General features: G+C 44.1%; 1 protein-coding gene across 5 annotated transcripts in view; it reads left to right on the forward strand.

The window, feature by feature from the left end:
- The window catches only part of LOC125448205 (tensin-2-like), a 265,005-nt gene that overhangs the window by 176,827 nt on the left and 62,117 nt on the right, over window positions 1-26,061 (forward strand). For all 5 annotated transcript variants that reach the window (XM_059643467.1, XM_059643469.1, XM_059643468.1 and 2 more), the window contains exons 8-12: window positions 2,145-2,195; window positions 3,541-3,663; window positions 5,098-5,162; window positions 6,636-6,719; window positions 11,939-12,051. In XM_059643467.1, the coding sequence (XP_059499450.1) occupies window positions 2,145-2,195; window positions 3,541-3,663; window positions 5,098-5,162; window positions 6,636-6,719; window positions 11,939-12,051 (436 nt within the window). The remainder of the gene's footprint in view (window positions 1-2,144; window positions 2,196-3,540; window positions 3,664-5,097; window positions 5,163-6,635; window positions 6,720-11,938; window positions 12,052-26,061) is intronic.

Below are 26,061 nucleotides of genomic sequence, written 5' to 3' on the forward strand. Positions count from 1 at the left end.
GTGGTTTAAAATTGATTTGCAATTACAGATACCTTCACGAGGCCTCCCTCCTAGCGCATTCAAGAATATACCATCATCCATAGAGCCAGTCACAATGATTCTCAGTCACTGTATTCACTCTAGAAAACAACAATGTTGTCGAGGAGAATACTGAGATACAGGCTACTAGACTAGGTGGGATTGAGGTTCACAAGGAAGAGGTATTAGAAATCCTACAGAGGGTGAAGATAGATAAGTCCCCTGGGCCGGATGGGATTTATCCTAGGATCCTCTGGGAAGCCAGGGAGGAGATTGCTGAGCCTTTGGCATTGATCTTTAACTCGTCATTGTCTACAGAAATAGTGCCAGACGACTGGAGGATAGCAAATGTTGTTCCCCTGTTCAAGAAGGGGAGTAGAGACAAACCTGGTAATTATAGACCAGTGAGCCTTACCTCAGTTGTTGGTAAAGTGTTGGAAAAGGTTATAAGGGATAGGATTTATAATCATCTAGAAAAGAATAAATTGATTAGGGATAGTCAGCACGGTTTTGTGAAGGGAAGGTCGTGCCTCACAAACCTTATTGTGTTCTTTGAGAAGGTGACCAAACAGGTAGATGAGAGTAAACCGGTTGATGTGGTGTATATGGATTTCAGCAAGGCGTTTGATAAGGTTCCCCACAGTAGGCTATTGTACAAAATGTGGAGGAATGGAATTGTGGGAGATATAGCAGTTTGGATCGGAAATTGGCTTGCTGAAAGAAGACAGAGGGTGGCAGTTGATGGGAAATGTTCATCCTGGAGACCAGTTACTAGTGGTGTACTGCAAGGGTCGGTGTTGGGTCCACTTGTCATTTTTATAAATGACATGGATGAGGGCGTAGAAGGATGGGTTAGTAAATTTGCAGATGACACTAAGGTCGGTGGAGTTGTGGATAGTGACGAAGGATGCTGTAGGTTGCAGAGAGACATAGATAAGCTGCAGAGCTGGGCTGAGAGGTGGCAAATGGAGTTTAATGCAGACAAGTGTGAGGTGATGCACTTTGGTAGGAGTAACCGGAAGGCAAAGTACTGGGCTAATGGTAAGATTCTTAGTAGTGTAGATGAGCAGAGAGATCTCGGTGTCCATGTACACAGATCCTTGAAAGTTGCCACACAGGTTGACGGGGCTGTTAAGAAGGCATACAGTGTTTTAGCTTTTATTAATAGAGGGATCGAGTTCCGGAACCAAGAGGTTATGGTGAAGCTGTACAAAACTCTGGTGCGGCCGCACTTGGAGTATTGTGTACAGTTCTGGTCACGGCATTATAAGAAGGATGTGGAAGCTTTGGAAAGGGTGCAGAGGAGATTTACTAGGATGTTGCCTGGTATGGAGGGAAGGTCTTACGAGGAAAGGCTGAGGGACTTGAGGCTGTTTTCATTAGAGAGAAGAAGATTGAGAGGTGACTTAATTGAAACATATAAAATAATCAGAGGGTTAGATAGGGTGGATAGGGAGAGCCTTTTTCCTAGGAAGGTGACAGCGAGCACAAGGGGGCGTAGCTTTAAATTGAGGGGTGATAGATATAGAACAGATGTCAGAGGTAGTTTCTTTACTCAGAGACTAGTAAGGGAATGGAACGCTTTGCCTGCAAAGGTAGTAGATTCTCCAACTTTAGGTACATTTAAGTCGTCAATGGATAAGCATATGGACGTACATGGAATAGTGTAGGTTAGATGGGCTTGAGATCGGTATGACAGGTCTGCACAACATCGAGGGCCGAAGGGCCTGTACTGTGCTGTTATGTTCTATGACAGGCACTCTTAGTGGTATCCTCTCTACCATCACCACCACATATCATCCTAGGGTGGCATGGTGACTCAGTGGTTAGCACTCCTACCTCACAGTGGCAGGGATGCAGGTTTGATTCCACCCTCAGGTGACTGTCTGTGTGGAGTTTGCACATTCTCCCTGTGTCTGTGTAGATTTCCTCCCACAGTTCAAAGATGTTTAGTTCAGTTGGATTAGCTATGGGAATTGCGGAGTAGAGGTGTGGGTGTAGGTGTGGGCAGATGCTATTCAATGTGGACTCAATGGTCGAATGGCCAGCATCTGCACTCTAGTGATTCGGTGATACTCGTGCACTCCCCACTTGATCAATCTAAAATAATCTCATTTCTTTTATAGCTTTTTAATCTCTCCGAAAAGAGACAAGACATTAGCAGACTCAACCCCAAGGTACGTCAGCCTGAATTCTCATTCTGTTTTCAGACATTTGAAGTTTTAAAGTCAATTCAAATTTAGGCCTCTGTAGGATTAAGACTGGGTTTCCTATCAGTGGCACCAAAGGGCCCTTGGTTTGAAGGGTCCCGACCCGAAACGTCAACTTTCCTGCTCCTCTGATGCTGCATGGCTGCTGTGTTCCTCCAGCTCCACGCTATGAATGTGTTTAGATAGCTCCATGGCTAGTAGAGTCAGTTTCGTGAAAATGCAATCCTTGCCATTTTACAGCTGACTGCATGTGTGGCCGTGTACCTGTTTCAAAAGGAGTGGAATGAAGATTCAATGGGGCATCATCCTTTGACAGTACCTTCTAAACCCATGACCTGTACCTTGAAAGACAAGGGCAGCAGATACACAGGGACACCAGCCCCTGCAAGCTCCACTCCGAGCTTCACACCACCTTGACTTGGAGCTGTATTGCTGTTTCTTCACTATTGCTGCGTCAAAAACCTGGAACTCCCTTCTGAACTGTGGGGTATCTCCACCACTAGACTGCAGCAGTCTAAGATGGCAGCTTATCACCCTCCACCTTCTCCAAGGCAACAAATGCTAACCTAGCCAGCTACACTTAGATCCCATGAATGAAGTAAAGACAGAATAAGTAGGGTAAGCCTATTTTCCCTGGAGTTTTGAAGATTATCTCACTGAAACATAACATTTTGTAGGGGGCTTGACAGGGTTGAAACTGAGAGGTCGTTTTTCCCTGGCAGAGGAATCTAGAACGTGGAGCACAGTCTCAGGATAAAAGTTTGGCCATTTAGGACTGACAGGAGGAATAATGACTTGCCTCAGAAAGTTGCGCAGCTTCGGAATTCTCTCTCCCAGAGAGCCCAGCCGTTGAGTATATTCAATACTGAGGTCAGTAAGTTTATGGGGTAATAAGTGAATTCAGGGATGGTGCTGGAAAGTGGAGTTGAGGTGCATGAGTGGTTGCAGGTTAGTTTGATCTTAGAGTCGGATAATAGGTTGGCACAAACTTGATGGACCGAAGGGCCTGTACTGTGCTGTAGTTCTATGTTCTATGATCAGCCCCAATTTTAGTGAGTGGTGGAACTGGCTTTGGCAGGCCAAATGATGCACTGTAGTTCGTATTTCTTCTGTTCCCACACAAGCACCGTGGAATGTGGTATAATCCAGGAAATGGCTATTATTCTTAGCCTGTGGCCAGTCACTGTTTGCAGTGTGGTGCCACTCGCTGAATTTGCAGCATAAGATTAAATGTTTGTATCATTCGCACCTGATGAACCGCACTCCCTCCCAAACTGGGACTCTGATGTGCTGCTGTGCTTTCAATTTCCAGGTTCATGACTTTGGCTGGCCTGATTTTCATGCCCCTCCCTTGGACAAGATCTGTGCCATCTGCAAAGCCATGGAGATGTGGCTGAACTCGGACTCCCATCATGTAGTGGTTCTCCACTGCAAGGTAGGTGCGCAGAGGCTCTTGATGAGACCAAGAAAGGAAAATCGGGGCATGAAACCTTCCACGTCTCCTCAGTGTTACTGCAGATTATTTCCTTTTTGCTGATGGGAAATACCCAGTTGAACCCAGTCCAGTCCTGCGGGCGTAGGCCACCATTATACACTGCGGTAAGCCGTGTCCACTCCACAGGTCACAACTTGGAGTGTTGCCAAATTGAAGACTTAGTGCCATCAGGTTCAGAGTCTTTTTTTAAAAATGACTTTGGCTGACTTGATTGGACAGGTTGAAAGCCAAATCAGTTGAAAAGTCCAAGAACATTTGCTGCAAAAGATGCAGCAACAATACATTTTGCCGTTGATGTGAAGGGATGTTGGGTGCACTGACTGTGCCCCTCAAGGACGTAGAACCTAAACACTGAAAACTCACTTCAGGACTTCCTCTGTCACAACGGGGAGTATAACTTAGTTTCCGTGTGAAACCACATCTCAGAAGTGCCCGGCTTGTACAATTTTAAAATGCTGGATTTTTTTCTCTCCCCTCAATTTAAGGACAAATAGACACCTCAAGTCTCCCAGATAACACTGATGCAAACCACGCCCTATTTGGTAGCTGTACTGATTCAATCAGTTTATTGCTTGAGTTAACTGAGTTCCAATGCCCAGAATCCACTATTAAGGTCCAATTTGTGGGTAGCAATTTATTGTCCCCGGTTACCCACTTGGCCTCTGTTATTTGGCCATGTTGGCATGAGCAGTGAGACACGGGAGGATTATTCAATTGCATGAGATTTCACAGTTGAGCCTGATTTTGCCCACACAAACCCCTCCTGTCTGGCTAAGGTCAAGTCTGGTTTTCCTCAACCTTAGAGGTTAACTGAGGATTAAATCATTGGACTGGGCAATGTGTTAACAAGCCGTACTACACCAGGCTGTCACACTGAGCAAAGCTTTGTTCTCCAGAGTGGGTGCTGATTTAAACAGAATTGAAGAGTGGAGTAGCATGCCATCCCAGCCCCATTCGGCATGGTCCAACCACAGCATGGCCAAGTGCCTACAGAATTATAGAATAGTTCCAGCATGAAGGGGGCCATTCAGCCCATCATATCTGTACTGGATGTCTGAAAGAACAACTTGTCAAGTCCCACTTGCTCGCTGTTTCCCCGCAGCCATGCATTTTATTTTCTGTTCGGACGATTATCCATTTCTCTTTTGTAGGCTTTGATTGAATCTGTCACTGTCAGAAGGTGCACTCCACATCCTAATCACTCACTGCATAAAAACTGTTTTCTTCGAGTTTTCTTTTTGCCAATCACCTCCATGTCACAATCCTTCCACCAATGGGAACAATTAATTCCTGTCAGACTCCTCGTGGTTTTGAACAGCTCTAAATGGTATTGAGTTGATTACAAGAATCATTTTTACACTTGTATCTCAACAGGGCAACAAGGGTCGAACAGGAGTGATCATTGCAGCATACATGCATTACAGCAAGATCTCTGCAGGGTGAGCATTTGATTCGAGTAAGGAAAGACTGGATCTGTAACTACTCTGTGAGATGATGGAGCCAGGAGCTGCCAAAGGCAGCTGTCAAACAGGACAGCAGGGTAAAATTTGAAAGGGCCCAATCTGCCACTGGTCTGATGAAAAGCATGTGCAAATGGACCTTATTCAGAATTCCAATCGATAGTGATCCGCCACGAATGCTTGATACCTTCATATTACAGGCCGCTAATTGTAGGCAGGTGAAGACTCAGTGAAAATGAACCCCTGTCATATGCTTTTCTGAATAGTCTAACCTGAGAAAGTGCACGATTACTCACTTCAAATGATTCCATTTGTCAACACCAATGGACTCAAGGTAACATAGATATAAAGCATTTATTTGGAATCTCGTAACATTCTTAGGACATTACAACCAATCAGATCCTATTACAAGGCTGTCGCTGTGGTTATGTAGGCTAATGTCATTTGCACACAATACGAACTCAGAAGTAGCAGATTTCTGACGCCACGGGGCTCCTTAAATCACATGGATTTGCTTTAATGGTGGACATGGCCCAGTGGGCTGCTTTGTGCTGCTGTGAGAAAGCCTGTATAAACAGGTAGATTTTTCTTTGGAGAAACTCTACCTTTTCATGGCCATCTTACCCCAATTATGCTGAAAAACTGAAGCACTCCCCTCTCCCATACAGCTCTCAGACTACCCCCCCCACAAAATTTCCATTTGACTCACACACAGTGTGAAGCATTAAAACGAGGTTAGACCAGGAAAAGGGTTGGAAAGCACTGGTGCAACAAACCTTCCCTCGACTGGTTCCTGGGAGGAATTAGGCCACTTTTCCCTGAAATTTAGAAGAATGAGAAGTGATTTCATTCAGCATCCAAAATTGTTAAAGGGGCTTAGAATGTTAGGAGAACATTTCCCCTGGCTGGAGAACACAGGATCACAGTTTCAAGATAATTTATTACTGAGATGAAGAGAAATTTTTTCACTCAAATAGGTTTCTGACGATTTTTAATTCTTACTCCAGAGGATTGTGGAGTTTCTGTCATTGAGTATGTTGGATACTCAGGGAATGAAAGGATCTGGAGACAATGCAGGAAGGTGGAGCTAAGAAGATCAATCGTTGTCTAATATGTTGGAAGAAGAGGATGTGTGGCTTTTTTTTATGCTCTGGTGTGAATGATTGATTCGTCTTTTGTTTTTGATGATGTTTCTTGAGCTTTAACCATTAAGCAGAGAAATTGTTCTTTTCCAAATACCCCATCTTTCATTGCATCTAAACAGGCACACTGGGCCTCCGCCTAATGCCTCATCCCAATGATAGCACCTCTCTGGCTGTATGGCACTCTTTAGCACTGAGCTGAAGTGGAACTCGGGATTATGTGCTCACGTCTCTGCAGTGGGTTTCAAACCCCATGGCCTTCTGCAAGGTCTATGAATGAATAGCTTTTCTTTTTGTTTTTCTAATGCAGGGCTGACCAGGCTCTCAGCACACTTGCTATGAGGAAATTCTGTGAGGACAAAGTGGCTCCTGCAATACAGCCTTCGCAGACCAGGTGAGATAGGGTTCATCTGACACGGAGACATAGGTGGGCCCAACCAGCGGTGACACCTCAGGAAAAACCAGTTTTAAAAAATGGTAATACTTGGAAATGAACCTACTTGACATACTTCAGCTCCATTTTGAAGTATACGAGACAAGTCACAGCAGTGTGTGGCATTCACAAATTTTACTGTTTCTTTTTCTGATAGGACCCCAAGATATATCCCAAGATATTATATCTGATTGGATCCTCCAAAATGTGGTTGGATTGCTCACAATGTGTCAGGTTCACACTGCAGGCTGGGATTCAGAACAGTGCTGGCAACTGAGAGCTCAGTTACAGACCTGGGTCCATTTAGCTGATCTCAGTTAGCATGGCGATAAGGATATTGAAATTAGGCCTCATCAAAATGGAGGTGGGAGGGGCTGCCCCCTTTTGTGATAGGAAGTGACACAGACACATACCTTCTCTCACTCTCACTCACAAACTCACGTTTACACACGCATGCACAAACACATACATGCATACACACATGCACGCACGCATGCACACACACCCAGATACGCATGCATGCACACACACACAGGCAGATATGCACACATGCACACACACACACATGAAGATATGCACACACACACAAACACATTCTCTCTCTCTTGCTCACTCACTCTCTCACACAGGCTGCTGGGGTGAGTCATCATTTTAAGGTGTCCGGGGAGGAGGGGCATAGAGTGGGAACAGCATGTCTCCTGGAGAACTGCCTCCAGAGATGCTCTGGAATGTACTGATTTTGGGAAATGAACCGATGTCAAATAACATGTGATGGAGTTAAGCCAGAGAGCGGCGATGTTACTACTGGAGCAGAGACAAGAATTAATCAACAAAAATAGCAGAGGATCCTGTGGGGGCCTTTTCAAAATGACTGAGACAGACAAGTAGATTAAACAAAGAGCTTTACAAGTCCAGGGGCAATGGCAGCGGCAAAGTCAACAAATGGAGCCACCCGATTTGGAGCTGCAACTGACAGGAACAAACCGCAACAATTTAGAGTTACATAGCACCTTTTATGTAATTAAATATTTCCATGTGCTTCAGAGGAGCATTACAAACCAAACAGTGACACTGAGCCACATAAGGAGGTATCTGATCAGATGCCACTTGGTCAAAGAGGTCGGTTTTAAGAACATAGAACATTACAGCACAGTACAGGCCCTTCGGCCCTCGATGTTGTGCCAACCTGTCATATCGATCTCAAGCCCATCTAACCTACACTATTCCATGTACGTCCATATGCTTATCCAATGACAACTTAAATGTACCTAAAGTTGGCAAATCTACTACCGTTGCAGGCAAAGCGTTCTATTCCCTTACTAGCCTCTGAGTAAAGAAACTACCTCTGACATCTGTCCTATATCTATCACCCCTCAATTTAAAGCTATGCTCCCTCGTGCTCGCCGTCTCCATCCTAGGAAAAAGGCTCTCCCTATCCACCCTATCTAACCCTCTGATTATTTTATATGTTTCAATTAAGTCACCTCTCAACCTTCTTCTCTCTAATGAAAACAGCCTCAAGTCCCTCAGCCTTTCCTCATAAGACCTTCCCTCCATACCAGGCAACATCCTAGTAAATCTCCTCTGCACCCTTTCCAAAGCTTCCACATCCTTCTTATAATGCGGTGACCAGAACTGTACACAATACTCCAAGTGCGGCCACACCAGAGTTTTGTACAGCTTCACCATAACCTCTTGGTTCCGGACCTCGATCCCTCTGTTAATAAAAGCTAAAACACTGTATGCCTTCTTAACAGCCCCGTCAACCTGGGTGGCAACTTTCAAGGATCTGTGTACATGGACACCGAGATCTCTCTGCTCATCTACGCTACTAAGAATCTTACCATTAGCCCAGTACTTTGCCTTCCGGTTACTCCTACCAAAGTGCATCACCTCACACTTGTCTGCATTAAACTCCATTTGCCACCTCTCAGCCCAGCTCTGCAGCTTATCTATGTCTCTCTGCAACCTACAGCATCCTTCGTCACTATCCACAACTCCACCGACCTTAGTGTCGTCTGCAAATTTACTAACCTTATCTTAAGTATCTTAAAAGAGGAAGGTGAGGTGGAGAGGTTTAGGGAGGAAATCCCAGAGCTTGCAGCCCAGGCAGCTGGAGGCAAATGGTGGGACAGTTAAAATCTGGGATGCTGAAAAGGTCCGCATTAGAGGAGTGCAGATTTCCCAAAGGGTTTTGGGGCTGAAGGAGATGGTGGAGAAGTTGGGGTGTTGGTGGGGGGCGGGGGGTGGGAGCGTGGTTTGGCGAGACCCTGGAGAAGGGATTTGAAAATTGGGCTATTGCCAAACCGGGAGCAAGTTAGGTCAGTGATCATGGGGTGATATAGGATCAGGATTAAGGTGCAAGTTGAGGCACAGGCAGCAGACGTTTGGATGCCCTCATATTATTGGAGGGTAGAATGTGAGAGACCAGCCAGGAGTCCATTAGAACATGAACATACAAACATTAAATGTAGGAGTAGAAGTCAGGCATCACCAGAGAGTGGATGAGGGTTTCAGCAGCGAGTGAGCTGAGGCAGGGGCAGGGTATGGCTTTTTGGACTTTTCTTGTATAAAGACAGTAGCCAGTGCCTCTTCCTTACATCAAGAGATGAACAGCTAACCTGCTTGCAAAATCAATGTTGTTGCGTTGGTTATTATTTTCAGTAACTGGGTGAAGGTAGTCAGGTAATGTCACAGGCAAAAACAGCTTCACACATTGATAGTTTTCATAGTAGATTCACACAGCGCAAAAAAGGCCCCTCAGCCCATCGAGTCTTCACCAGCATAACCACCACTGAAAGTGTGCTAATCCCAATCTCCTGCACTTGTCCCATATCCTTGCATGTTAGTTTTGAAGTGCGCATCCACATTTCTTAAAGGTTGTAAGGTTTCCACCCTCCACTACCTTCCCAGACAGTGCATTCCAGATCCCCACCATCTGCTGAGTGATAACATTTTGTTCCTCATTCTCCTGTAACCTCCTGCCCCCTACCCTAAAGCCCTCCCCTGTCATGATTGACCTCTCCACCAAGGGGAGCAGCTGCTCTGTATCCACCCTGTCCGTACCCCTCACAATCATACACCTCAAAGATGTCCCCTCTCAGGCTTCTCTGCTCTAGAGAAAATAATCCAAGACTATCTAGTGTCTCCTAATAGCTCAATTTCTCTATCCCAGGCAACATCCTGGTGAACCTCCTCTGTATCCCATCTAGAGCTATCACATCCAGAACTGTACACAGTACTCCAGCTGTGGCCTGACCAACACTCTGTATAACTCCAACATTACCTCCTTGCTGTCGTACCAATGAAAGCAAGTTTTCCACATGCCTACTTAATTATTTTATTCACATGTTCTACGAACTTCAAAGATCTGTGAATTATTAACCCCCACAAGATCCCTCTGTTACTCTAAGCTACCCAATGTCCTGCTGACCATTAGATACTCCCTCATCTTGCTTCTTCTTCCAAAGTGTATCACTTCACACTTGCATAGATTTCATAGAATTCCTACAGTGTGGAAACCGGCCCTTTGGTCTGTCACTGGTTTTTCCATCTGACCAACCCATTTATATCTTCCTGTAACGTACAACCATCTTCTTCGCCATTACCCACTCTATTAGTCTTGGTGTCACCTGCAAATTTGCTTAACATTCCCCCATATTTTCATCAATATCATTTATGTAAATAACAAACAACAAGGGTCCCATGACTGATCCTTCTGGTACACTACCGGACACTGGCCTCCAGTCACTTCAACAGCCTTTTACCATTACCCTGTGTGTCCTGTTAGAAAGCTAGTTTCTGATTCATCTCACTAAGTTTCCCTTAAATCCATTTGCTTTAACCTTCTCAATCAATCTCCCATGCGGGACCTTATCAAAAGCCTTGCTAAAATCCATATAAACTATATCAACTGAACTTCCCTCATCCATACACTTGATCATATTTTCAAGAAATTCTAATAAGTCTGTTAGGCATGACCTCCCTCTGGCAAAGCCATGCTGACTAGCCCCAATTAACCCATACCTTTCCAAGTGGATATTAATTCACTCCGTCAAAATTTTCTCCAAGAGTTTCCCAACCACTGATGTGAGACTCACTGGCCTGTAATTTCCTGGTTCATCTCTACTACCCTTCTTAAAAGTGGAACCACATTAGCCGTCCTCCAGTCCTCTGGCACTTCCCCCACAGCCAGAGACAATTAAAAAATTGTGTCAGATCTCCTGTAATTTCCTGCCTTGCCTCCCACAGCAGTCAGGGATGCAGTACATCTGGGCCAGGGGGATTTGTCTTTATAAGCCCGTCGGAGCCTCCAATAACTTTCCATTTCCTATGTCAAACTGTGCAAGTTCTCTTTCCCACCCCCCCCCCCCCCCCCCCCCCCCCCCCCCCCCCCCCCCCCACAATCCAAAGCCATCTTTTACAGGTTGTCTGTTTCCTTCTCCAGAACAAATCTGAACCACACCACGTTGTGGTCATTGTCACTAACATGCTCCCCCGCTGTCACATCGAACTTGTCTGCGTTCTTTCCCAAGTACCGGATCCAGCAATGCGCTGTCCCATGTTGGGCCTTCTGTGTATCAATACAAAAAGCTCCTGGATACATTTCGAGAAATCCACCTCCCCTTTAAACTTCTAACACTATGACTATCCCAATTTGTGGTGGGAAAATTGAAATCCTCAATTATAATTAGCTGATTATTAATCCTACACACCTCTGTGAACTGTCTACTTATTTGCTCCTGTATTTCCGTTGACTCTTTGGGGGCCTATCATACAATCCCAGTAAAGTAGCTGCCCCTTTAACATTCCAAAGTTCTACCCACAAAGCCTCATTTGAGGACCCTTCCAAGATATCATCTCTCCTTGTTGCAGTAATTGACTCCATAATTAATAGTGCTACACCACCACCCTTTTCACACCCTCCTGTGTCTCACCTAAAGATCTCATAGCCCAGAATGTTGCGTTGCCAGTCAAGCCCTTCCCTCAATCATGTTTCTGTGATGGTAACAATATCCTATTTCCACGCCATTAATTCATCAGTCTTACCTATTACACTCCTAGCATTAAAGACCTTCCAGCCTTGCCTTACTGTCTTGACATTCAACATAGTTGGACTCACAATGACTTGACGGGATTCATTTCCAAACTTCTGACATCGCTGTCTTTTTCCTTCCTAGGTACATTTATTACTTCAGCGGCCTGTTGTCTGGAGCAATCAAAATGAACAGCATGCCCCTGTTCCTCCATCATGTCGTTATCCCTGCTATTCCAAGCTTCGAGCCTCATGGAGGTAATTGCATTCAGCCAGGTGTACTCAGATGTATCTATGTACTGTACTGGTATCTGCACCATTTTACGAGCAGATGAGATCATTTTAATTGTGGGACTACCAATTCTGCCTCCCCATTCTATTCCTCGCTCACTTCAGAGAGTCAAAATCCAATTTAATATGGCTCTTCATGTGTGAACTTCATTTGGAAGCTATGGAAGGGCCAACAACACGCAGTTGCACTAGAAGGACAAACTTAAAGAATGTTACATACCTGATCTGGCTACTAAGTGACCATCCAGAATGTGTAAGGGGGTGAACAAGAGCACAGAGCTAAGTGGAAAGAGCTGTCGGCTAAAGTGAACAGCAGACATTTGGCAGGAAGTATAATGTGGGAAAATGTGAACTTGTTCATTTTGATTGGAAGGATACAAAAGCATTTTATTTAAATAGAGTGAGATTGCAAAACCTTGAAGACACTCAGGGATGCACATGTCCTGGTACATACATGAATCACAGAATTTTCGAATGCACGTACAGCAAGTGAGTAGGGAGGCAAATGGAATGTTGTTGTTTATTGCAAGGGGAATTGAATATAACAGTGGGGATGTTTTGCTGTAGTTGTATACAGAATGCTGAAGTCACACCTGGAATATTGCACAAAGTTTTGGTTTCTTTATTTAAGAAAGGATATAAATGCCTTAGAAGCAGTTCAGAGAAGGCTCACTCGTCTGATACCTGCAGTGAGTGGTTACCTTTGAGGAATGGTTGGACAGGCTGAGCACATTGGAGTTCAGAAAGACCCTGAGTATCCTATGCACACTTTCTCTAGATGGCACAGAGCAGAAAGAGAACTTATGCCATTCTGAAGCAACAGGAAGCAGCTAGTTTTTTAATGATGGCGTAGCCTGAATGGAAAATAAAGCAGCCCACATGACTTAATAAAAAGAGAGAATATTATTCCTATTTTCTCCTAGCAGCTTGCCTTTCTGTCCCATGACCCCTGCAGCCTCCCAACTTTACCCCAGCCTCCCCATTAACCCCGAACAAAAAGGAGGCTAGCTCCTGGTGCAGCCTCCCTACTCCCATCTGGCTTTTGTCCAGCTGAGAACTAAGCCTTTATCTCATGGTCCTGATTCTTCCTCAGCCATGTATGCTTTGGTGATGATGTCACCATGCACAACACACAGTGACATCATCACTGTATATGCAGGCACTTCTTGCAGCCTGTCTTTTCATGGCCAGGTGACATCTCTGGCTACATCTTTGCCTCTAAGGCAGCCATTTTGAATGATAGAGAATCACTCCATTAAAAGAATGAGAGAAGGTCTTATTGAAACAGGTATATCCTGATAGCACTTGACAGGGTGGATACTGAAAGGATCTTTCTTCTTATGAGAGAGAGACTGAAAATCGGAGCCAATCCAAAAGTAAGGCGTCTCCCATTTAAGACCTATGAGGAGACTGTTTTCCTCTGAGAGGTGGTTCGATTGAATTCTCTTCCTCAGAGAGGTGGAGGCTGGGTCATGGCATATGTCTGAGACAGCGGGCCATAAATTCTTGACAGACAAGGGTGATCATCAGGTGCAAACAAGAATATGCAGTTTTGGCCACAGTCAGATCAGCCATGATTTTATGAAATGGCAGAGCGAGCTAGAGGGGCCAAATAGCCTACTTATGTTCCCAGTTCTTGTGCTTGTATTCTTCCTGTCCTTCAGCCTCTTTTAGTAGGCATTTTAATGAAAACATCAGCATTGTTCAAACTGATGCAATGGCTCACTTACTGATATAAAGCTGGCTTGTTTGGAAGTGTGTGGAAGAGACTGGAAGAGTTTTTCTGTGTCCAGTTAAAAATTCAGAATGTGCCTTTAGATTGTTTAGTCTGATTGTCAGCAAGAAGAACCGTTAGCAGGACAGACCATGGCCTCTTGTTTGTGACTCCCATCTTTCTAACTGAGCCCAGACTGTGGAGAGGGAGAGAGACATTGTTTTACATCAAGTTATGATGTAGAAACAGGCCAACAGGGCAATGCCCATGCCCCACACAATCCCACCTATCCTATTTGAGCTAATCCTATCAACATTTTCTTCAATTTCTTTCTCCTTCCTGAGTTTATTCAGCTTCCCCTGATTCCAAGTTATCCAACTCAGCAATTCCCTGTGAGACCAAGCTCTACATTTTCACCACCCTCTGGGTAAAGAGGATTCTCCTGAATTCCTTTTTTTTGTTCATTCCCTTTCTATTATTGTCTCTACATATTTGTACTTTTCTGTTCTCAATCCTGTTAAGCGTAAGATAGTCTTTGCTTTCACTTTGATGCCAGGCTGTTCATTTTGGACATGGGAGCAATTTTTTGTTTTGTTTTTCTTACTTTTATTATTTAAGAGAGAGCTTTCTTTCGGCTTAACACTAACTTCAGAGGATGTGACTAATTTGATGTGAATATTGCACCAAAGCCAGCAACACGATGGTTCATCCATGCCCTACATGTACCTTGACGATTCTGAGTCATCCAGATCTGACCAAAGCGTCTGACTTGGGAAAAGTTTTGGTGTTTGTGCCCTATTTCCATTTTCTGAGTAGTTGAGCTAAAAATAAGAGAGCACAAACTTCAAAATAAAACAGCCCGTGTTTCCAGCAAAAACAACACTTCGCCCAACCCCTGCCAACATCAAATGACTCATCCACTTAGCAACTTCAAAGTACACTTTCATTGGTGGTGACATAAGAAGTATGTTTGTACTGGCAATCATTGAAAACAAGATAAATACAAACTTCATTAAAAGGAAAACAAATGTCAGAAACAGCCCACAAATGATGCTGCTCCATTCCCTGTTCATATTCAAAATTGACTTGACAGTTATAGCAAAGGAGGAAGCTACCCAGCCTATTGAGTCCATATCTGCAAATGCAACTCATCCATTCTGACAGTCCTGCCTGTTCCAGATAGCCCTGCACTTTTTTTTCTCTTCAAATAATGAACTACTTCTCTTTTGAAAGTCCTGATTGAATCTTCCTCCACTGTACTCTCACCAGTGGATCCCAGATCCTAACCACTCGTTGCAGAAAGTGTTTTTCCTCGTCCTATCAACCACTTTAAATCACTGTCCTCTTGTTCTCAATTCTTTTGCACATGGGAACAGTTTCTCCCAAACTGTTCTGTTCAGATCTTCAAGATATTGAACACCACTATCAAATCTTCCCTCAATCTTCTCTTCTCCAGGAAGAACAGTCCCAGCTTCTCCAATCTAACCACATAACCAAAGTTCCTCATTGTTAGTATCACTCTCACCTATATTTTCTAAACCCTATCTAAGATTCTCATGTCCTTCGTAAAGTGTGAGGACCAGAATGAGGCAGTATACTCCAATTGATGCCAAACCAGCATCTTTTAAAGGTTCAGCACAACTTGCTTGTGTTTGTATGCTATATGTTTACTTACAAAGCCCAGGATCACATTTGTTATATGAATGGCATAACACAGTTCAAGAAGAAGTTCACCACATCAGGGGCAGCAAGAATGAGCAAATAATCCTCCGTCTGCCTGCAATCTTCTCATTTCCAAGAATACGTGTAGCAAAGGCTGCTGTCCACAGCCCTTCATCAGATGGTTTTGTTTCTTATCTTGGGTGGTAATGTTGGCAGGTGTGAATGGGCACCAACAGGAATGTTTGTCTCCAAGCTGCCATATTGTAATGGGTTCGGGGAGGACCCAGGTTCTCCCTTTTTCTGAAACTGTCATCGATGAGCCTTCTTCCAATCCCAGGAAAGGAAAGATTGACTGTGTGCATGCCAGTGTCACAAGTGTGGGCCTTAAGCAGCTCTGCTCATGTCACTATACTGCCACCTGTACTTTTGAGTTTGAGCCATGTGCAGGAATTGAGTGATGATAGTTTGACTGGAAAAGAGCATTGGCACGTTGTGACAGGTTGGGAAATAATGGCATGTATTGAATAAGGGTCCATGCACCTTCATTGACTGGAACAGCTCTCAGCTGGCGCTTGTTTGTTCGAGTCTTGGAATGAGGCACAGCGCCGGTTGGATTCCCGTCTCACTGAGTCCCAGTCTTGGAAAGTGGGGTGGGGGGAGTCAAGTGGAAGCTGCAGAATGCCCCTTTCGAACAGAGGAAGGAGAAACCCCAAAGGGCTCCTCCTCTCCTGCCATCCCAGCAGCTGCTGACAGTACCATAGATACTGGAATCCGCCTGGGAGTGGGCCTTACTAGAAGCAGAGGTGGCAGTTGATGAGTTTATAAAGAAGGAAAATGATGTGAAAAGTAAACTGACGAGTTACTTGTGGACTCCGCACAGCCAAGTCCTCTTCAAGTCCTTAGTAGCACAGGAAGATTTCTCCTGATGTGGCGTCTTTTCAGCAGCCCTTAAATAATCTCAGTGATATAGTAATGTGGATGGGTTTCAGCACAATCCTTGACATTTAAATACTGTCCCCTTTAACACATACCAAAAGACCACCGCCATCAAACTGTCCATAAGGTAAGAAATTTAAACCACTTTCTGTATTGTCCGTGGTGCTATACAGTGTCAAAATGCAGATATCTGAAGAACAGTAAGTTTTTCTGCATTTAAATCTCCATGTTATCAAATCTTCAGCTGCTTGCTGCTGTGTTTATTCAGCTCACGAGAACTGTTTCAAATCTCATGACCTCCTGAACTCTGGAAAATTCTTTTCTTATTTTCCCTTAACAAGCCAGCAAAGTTCACAGCAGGGGCGACCTCACTGTAGTCTGGAACATTTACCATCGTTTTACTGCTGTTTCCACTTGACAATCTTCCACTTACTTCCAATCCCACATCCACAGATCTTGCCCCCTTGCTTCCTTTCCCAGGGCACTTTCTGAATCCCCTTCTTGTCCTTCAGTGGGGCAGCAAAAATCCCAATGCTTCTAATTCTTGAGACAGTTTCTAGAGCTTTCTCACAATTTGAACTACTGACCTCTCACCTTTCAGCTCTTGCACATGAGAGCTCCTTCCTCAGTCGTTCATCAGTTGGCAGTCTTGATGGATAAATCCTTGAGGCAAAGAAAGGTACAGGGCTTGAGGGCAATAGGATTGGTTTTGGATTGATTCAACAGAGACCCGACACAGACATGATTGGGCCAAGTACAAAGACATAGAAAATAGGAACAGGTTAAAAGACTATAAGGCGTGAGTAGAAGTAGTCCATTCAGTCTTTCAAGTGTGCTCTGTCCTTCATTGAGATCATGGCTGATCTATTAATGCTCAACGTTATTTTCCTGCCTTTTCCCTATAACCCTTGATTCCCTTACTGATTAAAAATCTGTGTTCTCAGCCTTGAGTATGCTTAGTGACCCATCTCTGATTTGAATGGGTGACCTCTTACTATGAGATTATGCCCTCAGGTCCTAGACTCTCCCACAAAGGAAACAACTTGTCTGCAACTATCCTGTCATTCCTCCTAAGATTATTCTATGTTTCAATAATGTCTCCTCTCATTTTTAAAAAATCTAACGAGTACAAGCTCAATCTATTCATCCTCTTCTCAGAAGAAAAATCCCTCAATGACTGTTATCAGCCTCGTGAACTTTCTCTGGACTGCCACAAATGGACCCGAATGTTAACTCTGCTTTCTCTCCACAAATACTGCCAGTCTTGTTGAGTTTCTCCAGCTGTTTCAGTTTTTGTTCCAGCATGTCCTTCCTTGGATAAAAAAACCAAAACTGCTCCCAGTATTCCAGATTTGATCTGACTCATGACCTGTATAGTTTTAGGAAGGCCTCCCTATTTTTATACTCCATTCCCTTTGAAATAAAGGCCAACAATCCATTTGCCCAATTATTTAGTAAATTTGGACTTTTTTGTGATTCATGCATGAGGACTCCCAAATCCCTCTGTCTATAGCTTTCTACAGTCTTTTTTCCATTTAAATAATATTCAATCTTCTATTCTTCCTGTCAAAGTGCATAGCCTCACATTTTTCCACTTTATTTTCTATCTACTAAGTTTTCACCCATTTACTCAACCTGCCCATGTCTCTCTGCAGACTTGTTGTTGTCATCCTCACCGCTTGCCTACTGTGTCGTCCATAAATTTAACGATCATACATTCACTTTTCTCACCCAAGTCCTTAAACTTTTTCCTAGAGTGGAGGTAGCTATTATGAGGGGACATAGTTTTAAAGTGAGTGGAGATAGATATAGGGGAGACGTCAGAGATAGGTTCTTTACTCAGAGTGGTTAGGGTGTGGAATGGATTGCCGGAGAGGGTAGTGGAGTCGCCCCCACCAGGGGCTTTTAAGCAGCTATTAGACAGGCATATGGATGATAGTATAAGTTAGGGGTGGAGGTTGGATAGACCTCAGGATTAGGGTAGAGGTTCGGCACAACATTGTGGGCCGAAGGGCCTGTACTGTGCTGTACTATCTATGTTCTATGTTCTAAATAACTGTGGCCCCAACATTGATCCCATTGGCACTCTACTTGTTACAGGTTGCCACCCTGAAAATGCCCCCCTTAGCCCAACCTTCTGTTTTCTCTTCGTTAGCCAATCCACTATCCACGTAAATGTACTACCCTGAACACCATGGGTTCTCATTAAGTAGCCTTATGTGCTGTACCTTAAAAATTCCTTTTGGAAATCCAAAAAAGTTACATTGTCTGCTTCTCCTTTATCTACCCTACTTGTTACCTCCTCAAAGCGCTCTAAATAATTTTTTCACGATTCTTCCTTATTGAAGCCATCTTTACTCTGCTTGATTATGTATTTCCAAATGCTGTGCTACTGCAGTTTTCAAAACCTCTGGGACTTTTCCAGAATTTAAGGATTCCTTGAAGATTATTACCAGTGCATCCAGTATCCTAGGCTGCAACCAATCAGGTCCAGGGGACTTAGGGCCTTTAGCCCTCATATTTTTTCTTTAGTTTTCTCTCTCTCTCTCTCTCTCTCTCACACACACACACACACACACACACACACACACACACACACACACACACACACACACACACACACACACACACACACACACACACACACACACACACTCACTTTGTCCCGTAACTTGAAGACTGATGCAAGGTATTCATTCAACTCCTCTGCTCTTTCCTGGTTCCATGTTCTTATTTCCCCAGCCTCATTCTCTTAAGGGGCCTGTACTCACTTTGGCTTCTCTCTTTTTATCTATTTGAAGGAATTCTTACTGTCAATTCTTATATTACTTGCTAGTTTTGCCTTAAAAGTTTATTTTCTCACTGTTTATTATTTTTGGTCATCTTTTATTTGCTTTTAAAACTTTCCCAATCCTCTGTCTTCCCACCAATCTTTGCCACATTATATGCTTTTTTCCTTTCAATTTAATACTCTCCTTAACTTCCTTGGTTAACCAGGGTCGGTTTATCCCATTCCCAGAATCCTCCTTTTTTGCTTGGATGTATTTTTGTTACACGCAACAAACTATTTTCTTAAGTGCCTGCCATTAGTCCTCAACCCCTGTTTAATTGCCCTATTTAAGTTCAGCAGAGTTGTTTCCTACCTAGTTGTTTCTGACACTTTCAAACTGAATGCTAAATTCTACCATGTTGAGGACAGGTCACTGTTCCCTCAGGTAATAAAATGTGAGGCTAGGTGAACACAGCAGGCCCAGCATCATCTCAGGAGCACAAAAGCTGACGTTTCGGGCCTAGACCCTTCATCAGAGAGGGGGATGGGGTGAGGGTTCTGGAATAAATAGGGAGAGAGGGGGAGGCGGACCGAAGATGGAGAGATTCTTGCTAGGCAGTGGTGAGATGCCAGTTCAGGGAGTAAGTACTTGCTACCCGTCTTATTAAAGGCCCGACTTGCCTCATTAATATTCAGATTCCTACCTTACCAAACATGCTGAATAAGCTATACATCGAGAAAGAAGAGCCAGAGTGGCTATCTGACCACTTCAGCTCGCTTGCTCCAAAGATTTCCATATTTGATACCAGGCACCAACATCCCAGGGCGCACTCCATGAGCATCTCATATCCATTGATAATGCTATCTATCATGTGCCAGCCTCTTAAAAACTGTCATGGCACACCTCTGATCAACTTACAGAGTACTTCTGTTCTTCAATGCTGCAACTCAAGCTGCACCAGTGACTAACATTATAATGTTGCAGCAAGGACACTGTGTCCTCAGAGACTCAGTTCATAGGCTTGCATCTCCATCTGTTCATTTCTTGTCGTAGTACTCACGTACTCTGAGCCTAGCTGGATGCTCTAGAAATGCATACTTCACCTCCCCTTGGATCTTTGTGCATTGTCCCCTAAGTGAGAGATCACATTATTTCAATCTTTCCATGCCATTTAGCGCAGATACAAAACCAGGAGGCTTGTCATGGATGTTAGCAAGCCCCAGTAAAGACAAAAGTACAAAGGTGCTAACTTTGTTCTCAGGGGGTCTGTACCAATAGTTCAAAGGTAGCCTTCGAGATCAATCCAGGGGTGTGGGCATGGCTAGCCAGCTGCTCGGTGCATTCATTTTTGATGAAGATGGGACCTGAACCTAAACAGGGCTAACATCTTTGTGGATAGGTTTTATAGTTCAATAGGTGGAAGTTTAAACTAATTTGGCTAGGAGTTGCAGTATAGAGTGGGAGGTGCCTTTGAGGATGATGCATAGACAAATATAGAAAAGGAACAATGTCAGTCTAGAAAGAAGTGCAAAAAATTTCTATTTAAGGTACAAGGAAGCTTGGCAAGGTTAGATAGTGTTGATTTTAATGTAAGGAACCTTGGCAAGTAAGACAGATGAGTTGATGATGTTGATACGTGGCTGTGGGAGGAACAGGCCTGACAGTTTAATGTACTGGGGTTCAGAATCTTTAGCTGAGAGGAGGGTGAGTGTAAAAAAGGAGCTGGTTTACAATATTGATTAAGGAGTCAATTACTGCAATAAGGAGAGATGATATCTTAGAAGGTTCCTCAAATGAGGCCATTGTGGTAGAGATTAAAACCAAAAAGAGGGCGATCGCCAAGCAGTCAAGGGAAAACAGATATGTAGGCAAATCTCAGAGAAGTGAAAATTAAAAGGGTATCCATAATAAGGATTCAACTTCCCCAATATTACCTGGGATGGACAAAGCGTGAAAGGCTTAGAGGGGTGTTATTTTTAAAATGTGTCCAGGATAGTTTTCTAAGCCAGCACATAGAGAGTCCAACAAGATGGGCAAAAACGTGTGACTTAATTTTAGAGAATGAAGCCGAGCAAGTGGTAGATGTATCAGTGGGGGAGCGTTTCAATGATAGTGAACATAATTCAGTAAGGTTTAAGGTAATAATGGGTTAGGACAAAGATGGATGGGAAATAAAGGTTGAGAATTGGGGGATCACTGATTTTAATAAGATAAACGTTAGCCAAAGTGTACTGGGAGCAGTTACTTGCAGGAAAATCCACATCAGAGCATTGGGAGACATTCCAAAGGATAACAGTGAGAGGGCAGGACCAACATGTTCCCACCCACGTGAATGGTGGGACCAACAAATGCGAAGAACTCTGGATGTCATGGTTGTGCAGGACTGGATAAGACAATGAAACAAGCTTTATTACGATTGTAAGAATGATTTCCTTTTATAATTCAAACTTGGTCATTGAAGGAATTCCAAAAGCAGCCAATTTGTTTTTGTTAGATAATAAAATGTGAGGCTGGATGAACACAGCAGGCCAAGCAGCATCTCAGGAGCACAAAAGCTGACGTTTCGGGCCTAGACCCTTCATCAGAGAGGGGGATGGGGGGAGGGAACTGGAATAAATAGGGAGAGAGGGGGAGGCGGACCGAAGATGGAGAGTAAAGAAGATAGGTGGAGAGAGTGTAGGTGGGGAGGTGGGGAGGGGATAGGTCAGTCCAGGGAAGACGGACAGGTCAAGGAGGTGGGATGAGGTTAGTAGGTAGCTGGGGGTGCGGCTTGGGGTGGGAGGAAGGGATGGGTGAGAGGAAGAACCGGTTAGGGAGGCAGAGACAGGTTGGACTGGTTTTGGGATGCAGTGGGTGGGGGGGAAGAGCTGGGCTGGTTGTGTGGTCCATCATGGGCCTCCTGCACTGCCACAATGATGCCACCCGAAGGTTGCAGGAACAGCAACTCATATTCCGCCTGGGAACCCTGCAGCCATATGGTATCAATGTGGACTTCACCAGTTTCAAAATCTCCCCTTCCCCTACTGCATCCCTAAACCAGCCCAGTTCATCCCCTCCCCCCACTGCACCACACAACCAGCCCAGCTCTTCCCCCCCACCCACTGCATCCCAAAACCAGTCCAACCTGTCTCTGCCTCCCTAACCGGTTCTTCCTCTCACCCATCCCTTCCTCCCACCCCAAGCCGCACCCCCCGCTACCTACTAACCTCATCCCACCTCCTTGACCTGTCCGTCTTCCCTGGACTGACCTATCCCCTCCCTACCTCCCCACCTACACTCTCTCCACCTATCTTCTTTACTCTCCATCTTCGGTCCGCCTCCCCCTCTCTCCCTATTTATTCCAGTTCCCTCCCCCCATCCCCCTCTCTGATGAAGGGTCTAGGCCCGAAACGTCAGCTTTTGTGCTCCTGAGATGCTGCTTGGCCTGCTGTGTTCATCCAGCCTCACATTTTATTATCTTGGAATCTCCAGCATCTGCAGTTCCCATTATCTCTGAATTTGTTTTTGTTCCCTACTTTGGATTGAGAATTCAGCATGGTTTATACCTGCTGTGTGAAAATGTGAACCCCATCTACTTCCTGAAGGGGACTGACCCCATGAAAAAGGGATCTGTCACTCTGAGATCATTTATTCAAGGCAAAGTTGCTATAGGCTGCTCTGTCACTAGAGGGAGACACGTGCAAAGCGGTTTAACCTGGCGATCACCACGCCTCGGGTGAGAGGAGAGATTTTGAAGGAGAGTCCTTCATGGTAATGTCAGCCATTGTGGGAACTGAACCTATACTGTTGGCATTATTCTGTATCGAAAACCAGCCATCTAACCAACAAAAGCTAACCAACCCCAGATAATTAATCTACAACATTACACATTACAAGATCCAAAATAGCCTGATCCCTTGTTGGATCCACAACATATTGTCATAGGACACTGCCCCAAATAAAATCTATGAATTCTTCCTCATTTTGCCACTTTTGTTTTCCCAATCTATATGAAAATTAAAGTCACCCATGATTAATGTACTGCCTTTGTTACATGTCCTCATTATCTCTTGATATATTCTCTGTCCTACAGAACAGCTACAGTTTGGGGCCTATAGATTACTCCCACCAATGTCTCCTTCCCCTTGTTATTTCTTACCTCCACCGTATGGATTCTACATCATCCCATCATAGATTATTTCTTGCTGTTGTACTTATTCCATCTCATGCGAACAAAACTAACCCACCACACTTTCCTTTCTGCATGTCATTTTGGAATGTCACATCCCCCTGAATATTTATTTTCCAGCTTTGATCTCTTTGTAAACATGTCTCCGTGATGGCTGTAAGATCATATCCTTTAATCTCTATTTGTGCCATTATTTCTTTTAATTTGTTATGAATACTATGCATACTCAATTAAAGAGCCATTAATTTTACCTGTTTACGTTTTTCTCCCCCTTTGATCTTATTTGCTCCTGCTTTTTAGTGTTTGTGCACTCTGATCCTTCCTGTCCTACTGTATTATTATCAAACTAGTTGCCCTCCAATGTGGTCATATCCTCTTACTTTGTAAGTCTACATATTCTCCCATCTCATAACCTCTTCCCTCTAATTAGTTTAAAGCCCTCCTATAGCTCTAGCTATTTGATTCACCAGGACATTGGTTCCAGCATGGTTCATGTGAAGCCCATCTGGCCAAAAGAGCTCCTCTCTACCCGAGTACTGGAGCCTGTATACCACAAACTGAAACCCATTCCTGCCCCACCACTCTTTAAGGGATATATTTAACTTCACTTTATTTACTCTGTGCCAGTTCCCTTCTGCCTCAGGTTGTAGTCCAGAGATTTTTACTTCAGAGGTATTGCTTTTTAGTTTAACTCCTAACTGCTCAAATTCTTTCAGCAGAACTTCCATTCCAGTCCTATCAAAGTTTTTAGTACATGAACAATAACAACTGGATCTGTCCCCTCCCACGACAGTATAGATGGCACTGTGACTCAGTGGTTAGCACTGCTGCCTCACGGTGCCCTTTGATTTCACTTGTCTGTGTGGAATTTGCACATACTCCCCGTGTTCGCATCCTAAAGTCCAAAAATGTGCAAGTTATGGTGGATTGGCCATGCTAAATTGCCCTATAGTGTCCAGGGATGTATATGTTAGTGGAATAGTCATGGGAGATGCAGTGTTGCAAGAATAGGAAATGGGGGTGGGTCTGGGTGGGATGCTGTTCGGAGGGTCAGTATGCTCTCAATGGTCTGAATGGCCTGCTTCTACACTGTAAGGATTCCTGGATTCTACGATCACTCCAAGTTCCTCTCCAGACTTGTGGAGATGTCCTTAACCATGGCACCAGGCAGAAAATACAGCCTCCAGGACTCCCACTCACACTGCAGAGAATGGTATCCACTCAATTTTACTGACTCCTAATACTACTACATTGCTATTTCCTCCCACGCTTTAATGACTCCCTGTACCATAGTATCATGGTTAGTTTGCTTATTGTCCCTGCAGTTTCCACTCTCATCCATAACTTGCAAGAACCTCACGACAGTTACATGGCTAGAGGACCTTGAGAGCTTCTTCTAGGGTCCTCAGACTTGCTCACCCACAATCACAGACCAAGGTAGAATTACATTAATCTAAGTAGTGTGACTGGCCTCTTGGAGCAAAGTTTCAGGTTACCTTCCCCTCCCTGATGCATCCTCACGCCTGCAGCTTGGATTCCAGCTCTTTAATTTGGATTTGAAGTTGCTTGAGCTGCAAACACTACTGATCTATTCGTGGTGGATCACCTTCATGTCCAGCAGCACCCACATACTGCAGCTGCAACACATCATCCAATCTGCCATGTCTATCATATTTTATTTCAGTTATGAATTAAATCATTCTAAATTCTTGCTCTTCACATTTGAAGAATCACCACTCTGAACACTTCATTGTATTTTTAGTTTATTTTGTTATATACGAATGCTATTTTTAATGGGGTAAAAAAGACTACAAGCCTAAACACAACCTAAAGATGTGACCTAAAACCTTTTCCTGATGAAGGGCCTAGGCCCAAAATGTCAGTTTTTGTGCTCCTGAGATGCTGTTTGGCCTGCTGTGTTCATCCAGCTCCACACTTTGTTGTTTCGGATTCTCCAGCATCTGCAGTTCCCATTATCTCTAAAGACCTTACATTTGGGTTAAAGAACATTCCAGCACATGAACAAGGAACAAGAGTAGCCTTTCGTACCTGCTCGGCCATTCAATCATATCACAGCTGATCGGAGCAGGAATACTCGTCATTCCTACTTACCAATCTACTGCTTTGTTATGCAAAAGCAACCAAACACATCTGTCTCCTCCGCTGAACACCTGCACTCTATCGTAAATCGCTCTGAATTGCTACATCACACTTTCTTATCCAGGAACTACACACACTCTGCCCAAGGCTGAACTGAATTTGCTAGCTGAATTGATATTAGCTTTTAGATGATTGGGTTATATTAGGTTATTATTGGTTGCCTGATCATCTACTTCCACTCCATGTTCCTTCACTGTTACTGTATTCCTTTGTGTCCAAAAATCTATCATTCTGTGACTTGAATGTACTTAATGACTGAGCATCCACAACCCTTGGGGATTGAGAACTCTAAAGCTGTGCAATGCTCCGAATGAAGCAATTTCTCCTCATCGTAGTCTTAAATGCCAACCCTTTATTCTGAGACTGTAACTTTGACTTCTAGACTCCACAGCCTGGGGAAGTACAAACATAAAAACATTAGGAATTGGGAGCAGGAGTTGGCCATTTGGCCCCTTAAGCCTACTCCACTATTGAATAAAATCATGGCTAATCTGATTGTGGCCTCAACTGCACTTTACTGCCTGCCCTGAGACACTTTGATTCCCTTGTTAGCCAAGAATCCATCT

This window comes from Stegostoma tigrinum, chromosome X (genome assembly GCF_030684315.1).
Source record: "Stegostoma tigrinum isolate sSteTig4 chromosome X, sSteTig4.hap1, whole genome shotgun sequence".
Taxonomy (NCBI): Eukaryota; Metazoa; Chordata; class Chondrichthyes; order Orectolobiformes; family Stegostomatidae; genus Stegostoma; species Stegostoma tigrinum.